The following is a 17,367-nucleotide window of genomic DNA, read 5'->3' as shown; positions in this document are numbered from 1 at the left end:
TAGGCTACTTTAAGGAAGGCTTACTTTTTATCCAATTGCGCAAAGTGGGTCTCATCCCATAGGATATGGATGAAATTCTGATGGAAGCTTTAATGGATACTTAAGTATCGCGATTTTTTTATTATATTTTTTTTACTTTTCAGAACGCTTACTTACACCGGCAAATAGAAGAGCTTACACGATCTAGAGGTGGATTTATATCAGCTTAACTATCTTACTAACTATTCTTTGTTTTAAGTGTTCAATGTTCGTTATGTAAGTGATTATGTGTTTGTGTGCATAAATAAAAACAAAATTTACAATATCGCATTTCATTTATTTCTTTTGTAATGTCCAGTACACACATTCTTTCTCATGTTTTTAAGTAATTTGTAACAAGTTTACAACCATTTGAACGGAATTAATATATTTAAATAAAAGTATGGCTATCGGGTTGGATGGTTCCAAGGATGATTCATCTATACTTTTATTACACAGCCTGTAATTTTAATAAATCTCTTTATCATATTCAGAGGGCTATCTAAAATCCTTTGAAGAACTACTCATTTACGTAGTTCCTACATGTTGCAAGCAGTCATTAATATGTAGTTTATTTTCAGAAAGAAAATTATTGCGTTAGGTAACGTTCGAAATAATGGTAATATATTCTGCCATAACAAGTCTCCCGGACTTGAATCAGTTTATTTTTGCGTGTACACACGTGCGTGTGTGTTTCAGTGCGGGCTTTCACTCAAAGAAGCTAATACTAAATCTATACATTTCTAAAATGCAACAGCTATCAACAATATACTCATACGTATAATTATAGCATACAATACAATTCGGTTCACCGAATTTGGAAGACAAGTTGCGTCAAACTCATGTAATCAGTTCGTACATTTTACATATTTAAGCGAAATACATATTACATACATTTTTCATTTATACAGCCATCTACGTGAGAAATACAAATAGTTTGTTGTTTTCAGTGACTTGTATTTTGGTCTTTATTTAAAAAATAAATAGGATGTTCTCTTAACTCTATAAAAATATTAAAAACCATAGAAAATTACATAAAAAATATAGTTTTCATTGTGATAGTCAGGTGCAAAAAGTATTATAGTTCGGCCATTCAGAGAATGCGTTCCTGACACGTCGCGATTGAACTGACGACGTAATAACATTCATTGATTATTGATATAATAATGTTGTTTTAATGCTCCTCAATTGTTAAAACGGTAAACAACCAGCAAAAATATTTTTATCGTAACTGCAACGCCATTGCAAAGTTACGTCGTCAGTTCAATCGCGACGTGTCAGGAACGCATTCTCTGAATGGCCGAACTATAGAGAAAGGTGATTTACAGAACTATCAAAAAACAATATAAAAGTAATCAGGTGTGCATATTTCCCATTTTATTTTTTTCATCTATTTTGAACTATACAATTTTAAAATTCCACATTCAATACTCGCATTTAAAAATCTACAATAAGTAATTTGGATTATACAAAGGCCTAGTAAAGTAGGTAAAGTTTCATATACAGTATGAAACAACATGTAAGGCCAGTATTATAGGCGTCTATTAATTTCAGTTCTTCACGGTTGTTCCCTAATGCTCAAGGTCCTGAACTATTATCTCTCGAGCTTATTGCTCAATCAAATTCTATTTTAGATGACCTCTTCGTTGAGCTAATTATAAACTGACCCTCTTCAAAACAGTGTCATTAGTTAGTGGTCATAAAAATTTCATATTTTATAAAATATCGTCGTTATTGAGAAAGTTTTACCCATTTCAAAAATTACCACTGGGCATTTTTTTTCCTTTGGATTGGTCAAGATTTGGTAAAGTTTTTATAAATAAACGAATTGTTTCAGGTTTTGAGTAGGTATCAGAAACCCATGTAACGACATTATTACTGTTTTACCACACTTTTCACTTTTTACTATTACCCACAATCTTCCTTCAATTTTAATCAACAACGAACTAGATACAATTTTAATAAATTAATTAAATATTGTAATATTATAATAAATTATTGTTTTCTTTTTAATACTAATTTTGATGCTCCAAATCGTCATTTCATTCCATTCTTCTAGTTCCATGTTCCTCCTTTAATCCTTGGTAAGTACGTTACCCGGTAGAGTAGAGTACAAATTTATTTAGAAAACGGAGAATATTATCTACAAATAGCGAGTGTTTTCCAAAAAATATGGATCTCAAAATCATGACTTAACTATGTAATATTCGTAAACTAGGAATGTAACAAACAACAGCACTAAATTCACAATAAACAAACATTTAAATGTTTTTTAAACCTATTCTTATAAAAAATAACTTAAAATTATAATAATTTGTCTACTTAAATAAATAAGTACTGTAAATTAATCTTGAACGCCGTTCGATTGCAAGAGTTTACACTGAAAAATGCGACAAAATCACATTATATTTTTTGCTATAATTTAAATTTCGATAATCAAAAAGATCCCAATACAATAATACTTTTTTAAAATTATAATTTATAATTTAGTCATCATTAACAAATTATTTAAACAAGAGATTTTTAGAAGAATTAGAAGCAACCAAATTAGACCCACTTAAATAGGCATAAAATAAAATAAAAAATTGTAAAAAACAAACCACAGCGTGCTTCCGTCATGCAGCAAGCATGCAGGTGCATCATATATAAATCTAAGGCTATAAGCAAACCAATCATAACTAAAAACTATGCACTAACTACACTACCCAAATAATATAAATAAAGCTTACCTTAAGAATAGGTTAAAAATGATGTTAAAAATATTGTTTACATTAATTTGATTAATTTCAGCGGTAAATCATAATTTACTTATGACTATATTACTAAATTATTGAAGCCCTATTAAATATTTTTTATCTCACGAAAGCGGTTCCACAATGCATGTGTGTGTAAGCTTATATACACGTTGTATTTGTGAAACTCGGCGACTCGGCCAATACTGACCAATCCCGCGCTCACACATAGAAAGACCATATGTGTACATTTACACACGTGTGGGTTACCCGCTTTTGTGAAATAAAACATCTTTAACAGTGTTCATACTATGATAAGTGCAATGTACGTTCTACAACATGCAATTAAAATCAAAATAATTACAAACCTGATAGAGTTTCCACAATGGATGTGCTAAGTAGTGTTCAAAGCACACGGTGTCATCTAAAACACAAATCACTACTGCAATGATGATGTGAATGATGAAAACATCTTCCAATAATCTTTGTCTTTCATATATTATTTATTTATTCGTAAATTAATACATTAATATGGATCTCTCGGATAAATAGTGTAACTCGCACCTCTTTGAATATAGGAACCATGTAGGAAACTATCTTTGAAAGCAAGCGATCTTTCTCAAATGTGTTTGGTACATGATGTCCACTATCCCCGAGTATGAATTCAAGTTTATAAAGATTATTGGAAAATATATGATACAGTTGCCATTTGACGGTGTACAAAATAAGTGATGAATGATAATGCAACTATATGCAAGATTGAACAAAAAATATATTCATGTTATTTTTCTAAAATACTACCTAAGATTATCACAAATACAGACGTCATTGTGGGTTATCTTAATTAAGTAAATAGGTAAAGGCACTTCCCATGACCGACAGTCCGTTATGTATAAAATTACCATTAAAACACAAAAAATAAAAATACTTTTATAGATGCTTAGACGAATTCAGTTTTTGTACAAAAATACACGATAATCGCAGACGTTAATTTACATAATCGAAATATTTATTAACTTTATGAATGAATCTAATGACATTCTTAAAGCATAAGTTTTGTGGAATAGGAAATGAACTGTTTTAAGTTGTGAATTTGAATATCTATGACAATTCGAATATCTATGGAGACCACGGACTAGCAAGCGCAGCGTAGGACGTCCACCAACGAGGTGGACAGACGACCTATAAAGGTCGCCGGAAGACACTGGATGCAGGTCGCCTCCAACGGGTATCTGTGGAGATCTAAGGGGGAGGCCGATTTTCAGTAGTGGACGTCCTATGGCTGAGATGATGATGATGATGACAATTCGCATGACCTGGCTGTATATATTTGTGCACAGGCTTCTAAAGACTCAAAAATGTTACTACATGATTATTTATTAACATTTAAAATAGTCTTCAGAGCTTAGGTAAGTTCATGCACAAGCTTATGGCCCGTTTGTAGGTGCGGCACTTTACTCAATTAATCGCTATACCTAGAACTTCCTTAGTCACTGTTAAGGTTACATTATCTAATGAATCGCAAATTTTATACCGTAAGTATTCTATCTAGCAATAAAATGAGTAGGTACAAACGGAACTCAAACAAGCTGAGAAAAACTTAAAACAAAAGGTAAAAAAAAATAAAGGAAAACAAAACTTAAAGTAAAAATACACAATATAGGTAAGTAACACAACTAAGGGTGCTTACATAAAGAAACAGGTTGCCGGTACAGACAAACCTGTACGGGTAGGTATTGAAATATTATACCTGCACTGATCGGTACCTACCCGTACAGGTTTGTCTGCACCGGCAACCTGTTTCTTTATGTAAGCACCCTAACGGAACTAACTAAAGTGTCAAAAGAATGTGATTTCGCTTAAAAGTAGTTTCTTTATACTGTTTAAAAATCACCCAAAATCTTTGCAAACAAGGCAATATCTACATTTCTAACTACAAGCAAACATGCAATTTTCTACCAAATCATAAAAAAACACTTTTGTAACACTCCAAAATACAATTTTCTAACTACAAGCGACCATGCATTTTCCAAAGGCGTGCACTACATTACTCTTTGGTTACCTGCACAGCCGGTTTCTCTTCATGCCTCGCTCTTAGCCGACTTGCAAGAGGAGGGGTGAAGAGTTCAGGGTCTGGGTGTGACCGACCCTGCCGCTCCCACGGCTGCTGCTGTCTCCATAGCAACGATACCGCGGTACCCACTACTATCACCCAGATGAAACCGATCTGAAAATATTTGAAAGAATATTTTATTTACAAGTAAATATGTACACACTAACCTAAAACTACTTATCTTTTAAATAACAAAATACTATATACAAAAATAAAAACAGATATAAAGAACATTGATTAGGCTAGGATTAGTCGAAGTATTTAAAAGAAACATTATGACCCAAAAATTGGGACAATTCTTACTAGACTCTGGGGCAAATAGGGAAAATATTGAAATCATCAGCTTTTAAACTTGAGAAACACTTGAATGATAACAATAACAATATTTAGATAACTGACTGACAACATTGTATTTTTTCCGTAAGATTGCAATTTTTCCAAGAGAGACTATTGAGATAAGTCGAATCTTGTGTGAGAATGATGAACGCAACATTAGTTATTTCTGAAATCTTGATAGTCTCGGAATTAAATATTGATATCAAAACCGTCAATGAGATTGTCAACCAAGATCGTGAACAACGTTAGATAACGTTATAAATATGACATAGATAGAGGTCATGAGGGATTTCCAAGACTCCATATCTCTTATATCGATAAAAAGAATAAAATGCAGTTTGCAATTCAATTGCTTATTGTAGTCACGTGTTTTTATTAAACTTTTACAATGTCATAATATCGATGACATAATTTAAAGTTATCATTTATTACCACAAACAATTGTGTAATATAACTTTATTATGTCTGTATGTTTATAGGCGGAAATAAAAATGTAAACGAGTGTGATTAACATTGTGAAAGTGCACTGATAATGAATAATGCTGATTTTGAAATGCACGTGAGCCATATAGTTACCTGTTACTTCCGACTACATTATTTCGGGACCCTACAAGATATATTTTGAACGTAAAGCTCTTGGCAGTGCATTCTATTTTGAAGATGAGTATTTCGATAATACACTAGTTAAATAACTGTATGTCAACGATACTATGTCATCAGTATTTAACTCAATGCAATTAAGTAGATAATATTTCAGTCACCAATTTAGCTTTGATAACATAAACATTCTATTAAAATCTTCGTAAAGGGTTCGCAGATAAAAAGTCAGTATAAGCGGAAAGGTCAACCCAGTAATAATTACGAACTGTATGACGTAAAAATTATTAGTACAAAATACGTATATATGTATATTACAATCACTTATTTGCCATTTTTTATTGAGATAAAACGGCATAGTTCATAATTTATGCCAAACTATCTCTAATCTCAAACAACTTATAGATCAGTTATTGAAATCCGCAGATAAATCTATCAACCACGTAATTCAACACGTCTTTAACTTAACCTACGCCAGTAATGAGATGCTTTACACTCCGGAAACAACTATTCAACATAAAGGCAATTGATAACGTCAGATTTGTTATCAGTTACACAATAATCATGCATCTACTGTGACCTTTTGACTGCACGACCCTGAGCTCATTCATATACAAGCATACATTACTGATAGTGGTTTAAGTATTACATAGTAACGAAATTAAATCATACTTTTGTGTGATGTAATCCTTTGAGACTAAAGTAGGGAAGCATTTACTTGATTATACTGAATGTTATTAAGCGTCAAATCTCGGCGGTAATCGGCCATTACGGCCGCTGTATAATTTTCATTAAAGTTAATATTATACGTGGCTTAGTGTCATAGATATGCATGTCATCTGAAGAGCTCATTTCCTCAACATCGCATTAATGAAGTCCGTCAGATAAACTTAATTTATCAGTTGATATAACATCATTTTCAATTAACCTGTCGTTAGACATCCTCAGAGACACTTTATGTGATTTTTACAGATATCCCTAAATCTCCCAAATAAAGGGATCAGACTAAAATAACTCAGCAAAACTAAGTTTGAATTTAATCTCAATTTTGGTGGTGGGACCTAACTTTGAATGATCGAATGTTATGCCCCATCGCTGTAGATTTTATTTTAATGTGATAAAAGTATCCCAGAACAAATTAACTTACCGGACTAGTCCACATATAAGATATTCTGTAGAGGTAGAAGTAATCACTGGGGTTGGTCGCAGCCACAGCTGCTTGCGTCACGTTGAAGCCGCAACCCTCCACACTCAGAGGTAGCTTGGTCACAGGAGGTCGGGGCCCTCCGAAACTTATCCAGAGGGTCATTGCCATACCGCTTATTAAGGAAATTGATACTGCCTGTAAAAAAACAGTGCAAGTTTTATTTCTGGAAGATACTTAAAAGAACGCTACAAATATCCCGTTGTATAACGAACATAAAGATTCATTCATCTTGTTTGCACGATCTCCAAGTTTATTTTAACTTAACCAGATGAACCTTCTCCTCAAAATTACATCTCGAATTACAATTATTGTCCAATTTTCAAACAATCCATATTTCCGTATTCTTAATATTTATCAAACAAAAGAACATTCGGTTCCAAGTTTATATTATTAAATTGAAAGTTAAAAACAATAATGTTTGTACTGACCCTCTCATTGGCGTACGTCGTGAACATTCCTAGGGTGAACACCCCTAGTAGAGGGCCTCCCACGGCCCCGAATATCGTGAGGGCAGCTTGGAGCACACCTCCTAGGTACTCCGCTATGAAAGCCAGGGCTAAGAAGACGAGCCCGTAGGCACAGGCAGCTAACTTCGTCAGCCATGGTGCGTAGGAAGGTGGGACTTTGCACCATCTATTGGAAAATTTCGTGGAGTTAGAATTTGAAAGATGAGTAAGAAATGGTTCATGTGTGATTTACTGCAGGAGCTAAACAAAAGGTTCTAAAAAGGAGGAACTCCTAAAATGGATGTAACTACAGGGTTTAGGAAAAATCAAAAAAATACGCTTCCGTGCCAACACAACTACTACAGTACTGTTTACAATCATACAAACAAAATAAGGACAATTCTACCATGCATCCAAAATCATTCTATCTGTTTAACTGATTTTCATACCTTGGAGCCAGATTTCCTCTTCAGATGAAGATGGAAAACAAAGAAACATTAATTCCTTCATAGAAGACCAAGAAGTAAATACCTTACACCTATGATTAAACGAAATATAAAGATAGTTTACCTGCCAACGTAATCATGTAAAGTAACAGCAGCTAAGGCATTACAAGAGGCTGATATGGTGGAGAGCGATGCGCTGAAGATTCCTGCCACGAAGAGACCAGCCAGGCCGGGCACCCGACCCATTGCTTCCACCACGTAGTAGGGCATCAACTGGTCTATCTGTTGGTAAGGTAAAGAGAACAGATTTTAAAAGACAAGAAGATAAAAGACAACAGAATTTTCTCATGTACTAGGAAAGGATATTTAAACTAAAAGAACAAAATAGATTTTGACCAGCCCCAATTAGATTCTTACTTTTCAATTATACGGGTGCTAAATTAACCAACTTCTCCAGGACTCGTATAGCTTACCGCTGAAATCTTCTTACTGATGAAAGGGTCACAGTCTTTATACACAGCATAGATGCCCAGCCCACTAATGCAGGTCACCACACTTAGAACTGACAGCACCGGCCAACTCCACCAGAGACACCATTGAGATCGGTCTAATGTGTTCACTGTTTGAAGACGTTGTACCTGGGGATGAAAATGTGGAGAGATTTGATGAATCTGTATAGTCAAGGTAGCCGAATGTTCTAGATCTACCGAGAAAAGTTGTGAGCCTTAGGGAGGCATATGTCCAGCAGTGGGTGACTTTCAGTTGAAACGCAGATTGCAGATGAAAAACATGCTGTAAATAAATGTGCTCTACTATAGTAGGATATAGCGGAGCAGAATCAGACCCTAACCTAAATAAACAAATTATAAGACTTTTGTGCAATGCTTTATACTATAACACAGCCATGAGCTACTTAGAAGAAAACTGCCTAAATTAAAATATGTAGTTTGACAAAAGTAAATTCAAAAGTGATATAAGAAGTCGCTGCCATTGAAATACAACGTCTGGACTTTATAAAAACAAACAAGCTTTGTCCGTGAGATTATTTCGGAGTTGAACAATTTAATAAATAAAGACATTTATTTAAACAGAGGTCAGACGACTTTTATAAAACAATAAATATAAAACAATTCGAGCAAACAGGTTAACGTAATCCGAACTCATAAATGCATTATTAACTTTGTCGCTCATAACGATTTTATGACTAAACTACTGAACAGATCTTGAAAAATTTCCAGAAGTTTTTAAATAGTTACGTTTAGGTCTATCTATTATCTTTGACATACAAAGGTTTAGGTGCATAGGCCAAAAACATTATTACTTTATTTTCACAAACAAAATTTACATTCGCAAATGCAAGGTCTCGCTCAATTTCATTTTGTGGCCGTACTTAGTACTAAAATATATGGATAAAAACTTCGTACAACTAAAAAAAACTATCTTGAAATATAACAATAGCTATTTTAAAGTACCGTTACGTTTTTGTTACGATACTAACTCATTTATTATTAGGTATCTTTGCTTTATTAAAAAACTTGTTACGTAGATTTTAATCATCATAAAGAGTAAGAATAATTGCTTAAGGTCATTGACACTAAGATCGTTAAGGTACGCGGCTTATGCTGCAAAATAATAACTGTATTAAAATAGATTGTAGTGGCTATTGGCTATTACGTCAAACATAAAACAAGTTCTAGGTATACATTTCATATTGATACTTTTACGTCATCTTAAAACAAATCTTAGAAAGAGCATTTTTTGTTTGTTTACTCTAAAGGCTCCGAAACTAATAATGGATTCCTAAACTACTTTCACTGATGGAAACGTGTGACATGGTCTATATATGGATACGGTGTAAAATCACGGATCACGCGTAAACCCTCGCTAAACAGCTAGTGGAAAATAAAAAGCCTAAAATCAGTTTTTTGTGCTCAGATCCACTTTACTTAGGACCGAGCTATGTTTAATTATAGAATTTACATATTATCTTTGAGACTGCGTAATTTTTAACGCATTGACAGCATGAAAAGCTAAATGTAAGGTACACAATGCTTAACTTGTGTAATGATAAATTAAATATTGAAACAACGCAACTATCACGTCAATTAACGTCTACCTTTTACCCAATGTTATAGTAGTTTTGAGTCGGTTTACTAAATATTACGCTTATAACTGCAGCTATAGGTAATATAAAAACGACTAGGTTAGTATGTATACCTGTACCTACACAGAATACCGTTTCTTAGTAGGTATACTTGAGGACTTAGAACACGCTGATCAAAGGTCATATTATGTACGTGCGTAAGGTACAAAGTACGTCATGAAAACTGGAATGCGTAGGGTCACATTCTTGTACCCAGGTTCCAAATATAGGTTTAACTTTTGAAATGAATACCAAAGTTGCTACCAAAGCGAATATGTTTTCAATTATGTTTTACTCTTATTTTAATTATAGAATACATTCTTATTTATTTCAAATTAATCGGTAAACAATACGACATTTCCCGCCTTCTTTTTCTCGTTAACTCGTGGTACATAAATACACTTCTGGACACATCTATTGGCCCACCTTGTATTTTCAGTTTCGTTTGGTCCTAGCTTAATTTTTACATTAGGTCGAGCAAAAGGTTTTTATGCAGTTTTGAACCTTGCACATTCACAATTTCATTCAATAGTCTTTTTTGAATTTCGAATACAGAATTTAAAGAAACAAGAGACAATTTGGAGCCTGCTTGTTGATATCAAACAATCGATTACTAAGAAAACTTGGTTTTATTGATTTACTTGAATTTAATTCTTGAAAAAGTGATTGATATCTTTGGTTTTGCAACAAACATTACTTATTCTTCACATTAAGGTGAGGTTCTATCAATAATCTATGGATGCTTCACCTGAAGTCGCCGCCCAAGCTGTGGCACTTATTCAGGCCGGACACAGCCAAAGAAACGTGAGTGCTCAACTTAATTTAAGTCGATCTGCGGTCCGAAATGTTTATCGGAGGTACTTAGAGACTGGCGGCTTTGTTCGTTGCCAAGGAAGGCCACGATCTCGGGTCACAACTGAAAGGCAGGATCGATTCATCGTGACGACCAGCTTGAGAAATCGTCACCTTACCTCCATTGAGATACAAAAACAACTTCGCGACTTCCGCGGAGTATCTGTGAGCGCTCGAAATGTTCGGAGAAGGTTAAAAGAATGCGATATGGTACCACACAAGCCAGTTAATGGTCCCAAACTAACGCGAGCCCACCGAACAGCGCGCCTTCATTTCGCACGCAGTCATTTAAATTGGACACAGCAAGATTGGAGCCGTGTACTCTTTTCTGATGAGTCTAAAATTGTGTTACATGGCAATGATGGAAGGAAGAAGGTCTATCGACGTAAGGGAGAGCGTTTCGCACAAAGCTGCTTTGAAGAGAGGGTTGCTTATGGCGGTGGCTCAAGGACTGTCTGGGGCGGTATATCCGCGAGCGGCAAAACTCAACTTGAGGTTGTTACAGGACCACGGCTGCCAACATTAAATGCTGAAAGGTACATTCGTGAGTGCTTAGGACCTCACGTGGTACCATACGCGGACTATGTGGGCCCAAATTTTCTTTTTATGCATGATAATGCAAGAACCCATGCGGCCGGCATCGTCAGGGAATATCTTCGGGATGTGAATATCACAGTTATGGACTGGTCAGCCAGAAGCCCAGACATGAACCCCATTGAGCACATGTGGGACGAGCTAAAAAGACGTGTTAGGGCTCGTCAGCCAGTTGCCCAGACGATGCAGGAGTCAAAAACTGCCATAGAAGAGGAATGGGAGATGATCCCTCAAAACTTCATAGAGCGGTTGATAAACTCTATGCCTAATCATATGAGAGCTGTGGTAGATGCCCATGGAAGCAACACACGTTATTAAATTAAACCTTTATTTGATAAAACATGTTTTTTATTCAAAAATCAATTGCCTTTAACGAGGCACATATCCGACTTGTTAGGCGTAGCTCCATGTCGTATGGTATTCTGAATTCAAATTTAAAACAATACCATCGAAAAAGAAGGTAAAATGTATCAGGTTTAAAACTGCATCAACAGTTTTTGTTCAATCTAGCAGTCATATTTCGGTAGGGGCCATCAAAACCTAAACTCTAAGGTGGGCCAATAGATGTGTCCAGAAGTGTATTTTCACTAATCTGTAAAACAAATGCTGTAGTCGACCTTCTAAGTTAAGACCGTTTTATCTCCTGAATAAGAATAAGTACATCTTAGTTCTGCAAATGTTGATAAAAAGCAGCGAGACAATTGCTAAGATTACAGTATTTGATAAAGCTGCACAGTTACACTGCGCGTGCGCCTTATCTTAGTGCGACTGTTTATAACCAGACTTCCTCCAGTTTTCAACTATGGTGTTTTGTATGGTCTTTTTCCCATCAACATAAGAGGAAAATTCTTGTAAACATACATATTTTTCTAGACATTTCCCGTGCCAAGTCTTCCGTAAAGAATAATGCGTAATTTGTTTAGTTCTTACCTGTGTGTGATTGACAGCATATAGTGACAAGTACGTCACTAAACCTCCGATGATGAGGGACCAACACGTGTGCCTCTCCGTAGGATCCACGCTGAAACTAAATAACAAACAGTCAAAATAGAACCATAACCAGTAAAGATTAGAAGCCGTATTTGCTTACACTTACTTCGAAAAATCAAGCCGTCCGCCTTCCTTTGCAATCACGAAGATTTGAGTGAAGCCTCCAACTTGTAACGACGCAAACACTACAACACTGAACACAGCTCCGAACATAAGTGCTGATTGTAAGAGATCAGTAAACAGCACAGCCTTCATGCCTCCCAAAGTAGAATAAAACGTACAAACTAACCCTACCACTAATATAGAGATCAGTCTATCCAACCCTGTCACAGCCTCTAGTACAATCGCAGGAGCATATAAAACTATCCCATTGTAAAGCACCATTTGTAAAGTGTACGTTAGAGAAGCGAGCATTCTTATATGAGGTCCGAATCGCATCTCTAAGTATTCGTAAGTACTGGTCTTCTGAAGTCCGAAGAAAACTGGCAAGTACAGCTTGCTAGCTATTGGAGTAGCGATCCCATATGATATGTTGATGATGACGAACTGCATGCCGTAGTAATAGTTCTCTGCTGATACTCCCAGCAGCGTGATGGCTGACATGAATGATGCCATTAGAGATACTGCTACGGGGAATATTGACATGTTTCGGTCGGCTAAGAGGTATTCCTGGAAAATAATAATTCAGTAAGGACACAAATAATGATAACATGGAAACAGTCAGTAAAGATTTCAACTTGATAAAGATACTTAAACAGAATATCTTAGAAATGTTATAGTTTAAGTGATTGTAGTATTTACCTCATTTGTAGCCTGTTTTCCACCACTGAATCGGAAATATAGACCGATGGCTATTGAAGCGACCATGGTGGCCGCCATAATAGCATAGTCCCATGCTCCAAACACTGATTGAACCATTTTTATCTGAAACAAAATAAACAAACAGCTTAGTTCAAAATATTATTAAAATGCAAGGATTTATACATATAAGGCTGCAAGTCTATATTATATAAAAATGAAACCCGTTTTCCATTGTCACGACATAACATGAAAACGGCATGACCGATTTGGCTGAAAATTTGAGAGGAGGTAACTTAAACCCGGGAGAAGGTTTTATTCACCATACGGCTACGGGACGCGGGAGAAACCATGGGCGAAAGCTAGTAATTTATAAGAACGAGTTTTGGTAGTAATACAGTGAATAAAGTTTTTATGGCATAAATCACTCACTTCCATCATTCTATCACGGAGGTAAAAACAGAAATCAGAATGACAATATAACATATTTAAACAAAATATAAAACTAGCTTTATATTAACCAAAACATTAGAACATTCATATATCTACAATTACAGTTTTAAGTGTCCTTACTAACACAGACGTTGCGTTAGTAATATTTGTCCTAACAACATCATGTGCATACATTTATATGATTCTGATACCATAAGATTATTGCTATCGAATAATAAGACCTTTATCTCGATGGTAGTAGATACTGTAAGTGCAGTAAAGTAACACTTAAAATGATGATGTTGCTAAGAAGTTAAAATAGCCGTGACAGACAAAGTACATGATAAGCTAAAACCAGACACGAAAATATAAAAGATCTTGAGGCTATATAGTAAGAAGGACAGACACGAGTAGACAGAAAGATATTGTAATCTGTTAGACAATTAGAAAACAAATAGGCTTTATCACATTCATTTCTTATCATATTGCGGTAGGTCACAAGCTTGCTATTACAATAGTATTAGTACTTAAATTCGCAGAACCACTAGTTCTGTAAGGTACAGGTGGTTAAACCAAACCAGTTTGTGTATACCCATAAACGATTCTAAAGTTGAGTCCAAATCTGCCCAAGTCTAGATCTACAATAGAAGAAAATTGAAAACAAGAAGCTTCATCAGCTTCATACATAGAGGCAAATAAACGAGAAAGCTACGAAGATACAGATTTTATTTATTACCAAGATAAGACTTGATATATTTAGAGAAAGAGACAGGTACTAAAATAACAAAGTCAACAGTCTGATGCAAGAATCAATAAATCAAAACAAACGATGACATGAATAAATGAAAGCGCTGTTACAATCGGTCAGCATTATGTCCAGTAATTGAAACAAGCCATACTATTGCTGTTGTAATCAATTTAAATTGATTGAGTCCTCAACTGTTCATGCGATGTTGTCGTGATGCGAATTTTTATGCACTTTGACACCGACTGTTACTCTTCTTCATTTACTTCCATCGTAAGAAACTATATAAACAGTATTTTTGAAACTTATAATGTCTTTACTAAATTAGTAAAAGACTTCTTCTTCTTGACGTTTATCCCATCTAGTGTCCACTTTCCGTATCTTCTTCTTCCACTTCGCTCTATCCAGGACATCTTCCTCTTCGAGTTCGCAGATTTTCATGTCTTTCTTTACTCACTGATTTTTCAAATTAGGAAATGACTATTTGAAAAAAGGTGTGTTTGATAAAAGAACCTATTGATAGTATTCTTGTCGGTCATACTATGAAAATATTTAACACACTTTTTCAGCTTCAGTTAAGTCAGAACGACCATCAAACAAAAATACGACGAGGTCGATTTATTTAAAGCTTGGTTAATCAGGAAAGAATGAGTTTAAGATTTTGGAGAACATTCTGTGGCATATGTTTTGGGATGAAATGGGCAAGACAGAAGTTTTTTTTTTTTGTACTTTAAACTTCGGCATTCCATTATTATGATGACCGTCTTTTGGCATTTCGTCATAATGATCTCTGTTAAATTGTTATACTTCATCGATTTACTTGTGTTTAATTAAAATCTCATTAACTAAAAGCCAATTCATTAAATGTTTCTTGCGGCAACTGTTTGTCATTTCTTTCAGTTCATCTCGAATCCACGATGCTTTGTGATTAAGTATAATTTTCGCAGTTCATTTATATACGTTATCTTCTTAATGGATTTAAGCTAGTTCTACTCAGTTATGTTTAAGCACATACTTGATACTGATAACACTAATTCTAAAATAGACGATGCTATCTAATGAAGCACTTAAGAGCTTAGTAAATCGATGCGTATATAGGTAACGTGTATATTGACATAAATGTTTCGATTTAAGAGTCCTCGAAGAACTACAACCGAAAGTTTTTTTTGGTGAAAATAACACTTCTTCACTCAGTTTTCACACTAACTCTTATTCTAAGTAAGTACTCAATTACTTACTCTTCACTTTTAACGCTTCTTCATTTAACTTCTTTCCTGATAAAATGTGTATTAGAACACACACTTATGCCCATTTTCACCAACAAATACCTAACGCGGTGTCCTGCGTGAGCAACGAACGCGACGCGACGCGACGCTGCGAACGCGACGAACGCGATCAACTCAACGGCATGCCCTACATGCATCCCTTATAGGTATTTAGGGAACACTTAATTCGAATTTCGTTTTCACCAAAGTTTAAGTGTCCCGTCGTTATTCTAAGTAACACTTAGTTAGGGAAACGTTAAGAGATTATTGGTGAAAACGGGCAGTCATCTTATTATGGACTTACATTCAAAACCTAATCTATGTGAAGAAAATTGTTTTTTAAACATAGCTTCTTTATCTTAGATTACCATCAAAACTTACTAACTAGTATCTATCGAATTTATTCACACGAAAATTGACGCTTCTAACACACGACACTAAAGCATTTTCAATTTTCCCACCAAAGTTGACATATTCGTGTGAAAGATATTTGAATTCACACGGTTTATTTCGATCGTCAGTTGTTTGCAAAACTATTCGTCATATTTGTTTACCGACTTTCCTTTCCTCTTCCTATCTGTCCATCTTCTGAATATTTCGGTATAGATAGCCGAATATGAATAGCTTTATTTTTATTAACTGATATATTAAGCGAATAATCATCTTTTAAATTAAACAAAGTTTTTAACGAACCGGTTATTTCTTTTATTTTATTTCTTAATCACTGCTTTCAAAAAGATTTTCTGCAGTTATTGTCGTGTTAACAATAGTTCATATAATTTATTTATTTATTCAATTATGACCGCAAGTTCACGTTAACTATTAAGTTCACCGATAAGACCAATGTCTGTTCTCTAAAACAACTGTTTACTTAAAAACTTGGATATTAATAGAAAACAGTTGTTTAAAAAAACTCACGTTTTAAGTTCGTAAAATCTCCGCATTTGGTGAATCATTCACCAAATGCGGAGATTTTACGAATTTTGCTTTGAAATATTTCTAAACTATTTGTTTAAAAGTTAAGAAATTGTACAATTTGTTCATCGTTACCGTAACTGATTTTATAATGCAGAAAACATGGTACATACAATTTAATAAGTGCATTAAATTTAAAATTTCCCGCTTAAATAAGGTATAGAGTCTGCAAATATACGTAAACATAGAATTTTATGCTTCACGCATGGACTTTGCAATGGCACAATTTTATGCAAGAATTTCGTTTGCGAAACCAAAATAATGATTGAATGTTACAGTCGAAAAACCCGGTATTTATTACTACTTAATTTATTACTGAGTTAAACATTAAATTAAATGTTACTTACAACTCTTTTCTCGCCTCAGCAGCAAACGCAACTTTTTCCTCGAACTGCACGTTTTTTCAGGAACAAAATTCCTTTTCAACGCATTATTAATTGTATAACAAGAACTCTTCTTACATAGTTTTTACATCACTTAACCTTGGTATTGCGAATTTATTTTTTCACAGATTTACTGTTTTTTATAACTTAATCTTTGACTTTATTTAATTTATATCACTCATTTAGCGTCCGTTTTAGTGGGGGACAACTGGTAAATGAATATTTCGTTCGTTTAGGTCATGAATGAGTAAATTAGCGTGAAGTCGTTCACTGCCTCGGCTCGCGCAGAGTTAAC

The 17,367-nt window shown here is 34.6% G+C and overlaps 2 protein-coding genes across 3 annotated transcripts in view; one reads left to right on the top strand and one right to left on the bottom strand.

Moving 5' to 3' along the window:
• The window catches only part of LOC124631707 (centrosomal protein of 290 kDa-like), a 14,038-nt gene extending 13,736 nt beyond the window's left edge, over nucleotides 1–302 (top strand). Inside the window, exon 32 of the mRNA XM_047166260.1 lies at nucleotides 144–302. Within this exon, the coding sequence (XP_047022216.1) occupies nucleotides 144–209 (66 nt within the window). The 3' untranslated portion in view covers nucleotides 210–302. The remainder of the gene's footprint in view (nucleotides 1–143) is intronic.
• On the bottom strand, nucleotides 296–17,367 carry LOC124631708 (putative sodium-dependent multivitamin transporter). 2 transcript variants are annotated; one of them, XM_047166261.1, is made up of 11 exons: nucleotides 17,037–17,367; nucleotides 13,276–13,398; nucleotides 12,581–13,143; nucleotides 12,415–12,511; nucleotides 8,369–8,533; nucleotides 8,020–8,177; nucleotides 7,432–7,636; nucleotides 6,944–7,138; nucleotides 4,813–4,977; nucleotides 1,328–2,398; nucleotides 296–1,098 (listed from the first exon to the last, which is right to left on the bottom strand). In XM_047166261.1, exons 2-10 carry the CDS (start codon nucleotides 13,390–13,392, stop codon nucleotides 2,363–2,365), a joined length of 1,701 nt encoding a protein of 566 aa, XP_047022217.1. In that variant the 5' UTR covers nucleotides 13,393–13,398; nucleotides 17,037–17,367; the 3' UTR covers nucleotides 296–1,098; nucleotides 1,328–2,362. The 2 variants fall into 2 exon arrangements, with proteins under 2 accessions (XP_047022217.1, XP_047022218.1); XM_047166262.1 differs by lacking the exon at nucleotides 296–1,098 and adding an exon at nucleotides 3,119–3,174 and having other exon boundaries at nucleotides 1,374–2,398.

Source organism: Helicoverpa zea, chromosome 7, assembly GCF_022581195.2.
Source record: "Helicoverpa zea isolate HzStark_Cry1AcR chromosome 7, ilHelZeax1.1, whole genome shotgun sequence".
In the NCBI taxonomy this organism is placed as follows: Eukaryota; Metazoa; Arthropoda; class Insecta; order Lepidoptera; family Noctuidae; genus Helicoverpa; species Helicoverpa zea.
Note: the sequence above shows the minus strand (reverse complement) of the source record. Positions and strands in the feature narration are given on the sequence as shown.

What these genes read in the sequence shown, in the direction of transcription:
- LOC124631708 (XM_047166261.1), bottom strand. Translation starts at nt 13,392, where the DNA reads ATGGTTCAATCAGTGTTTGGAGCATGGGACTATGCTATTATGGCGGCC. An exon ending in ATGCTGTCAATCACACACAG is followed by an intron (nt 8,534 to 12,414) that starts GTAAGAACTAAA and finishes TTTCATCCCCAG; the next exon opens with GTACAACGTCTTCAAACAGT. An exon ending in TCAGTAAGAAGATTTCAGCG is followed by an intron (nt 8,178 to 8,368) that starts GTAAGCTATACG and finishes CCTTACCAACAG; the next exon opens with ATAGACCAGTTGATGCCCTA.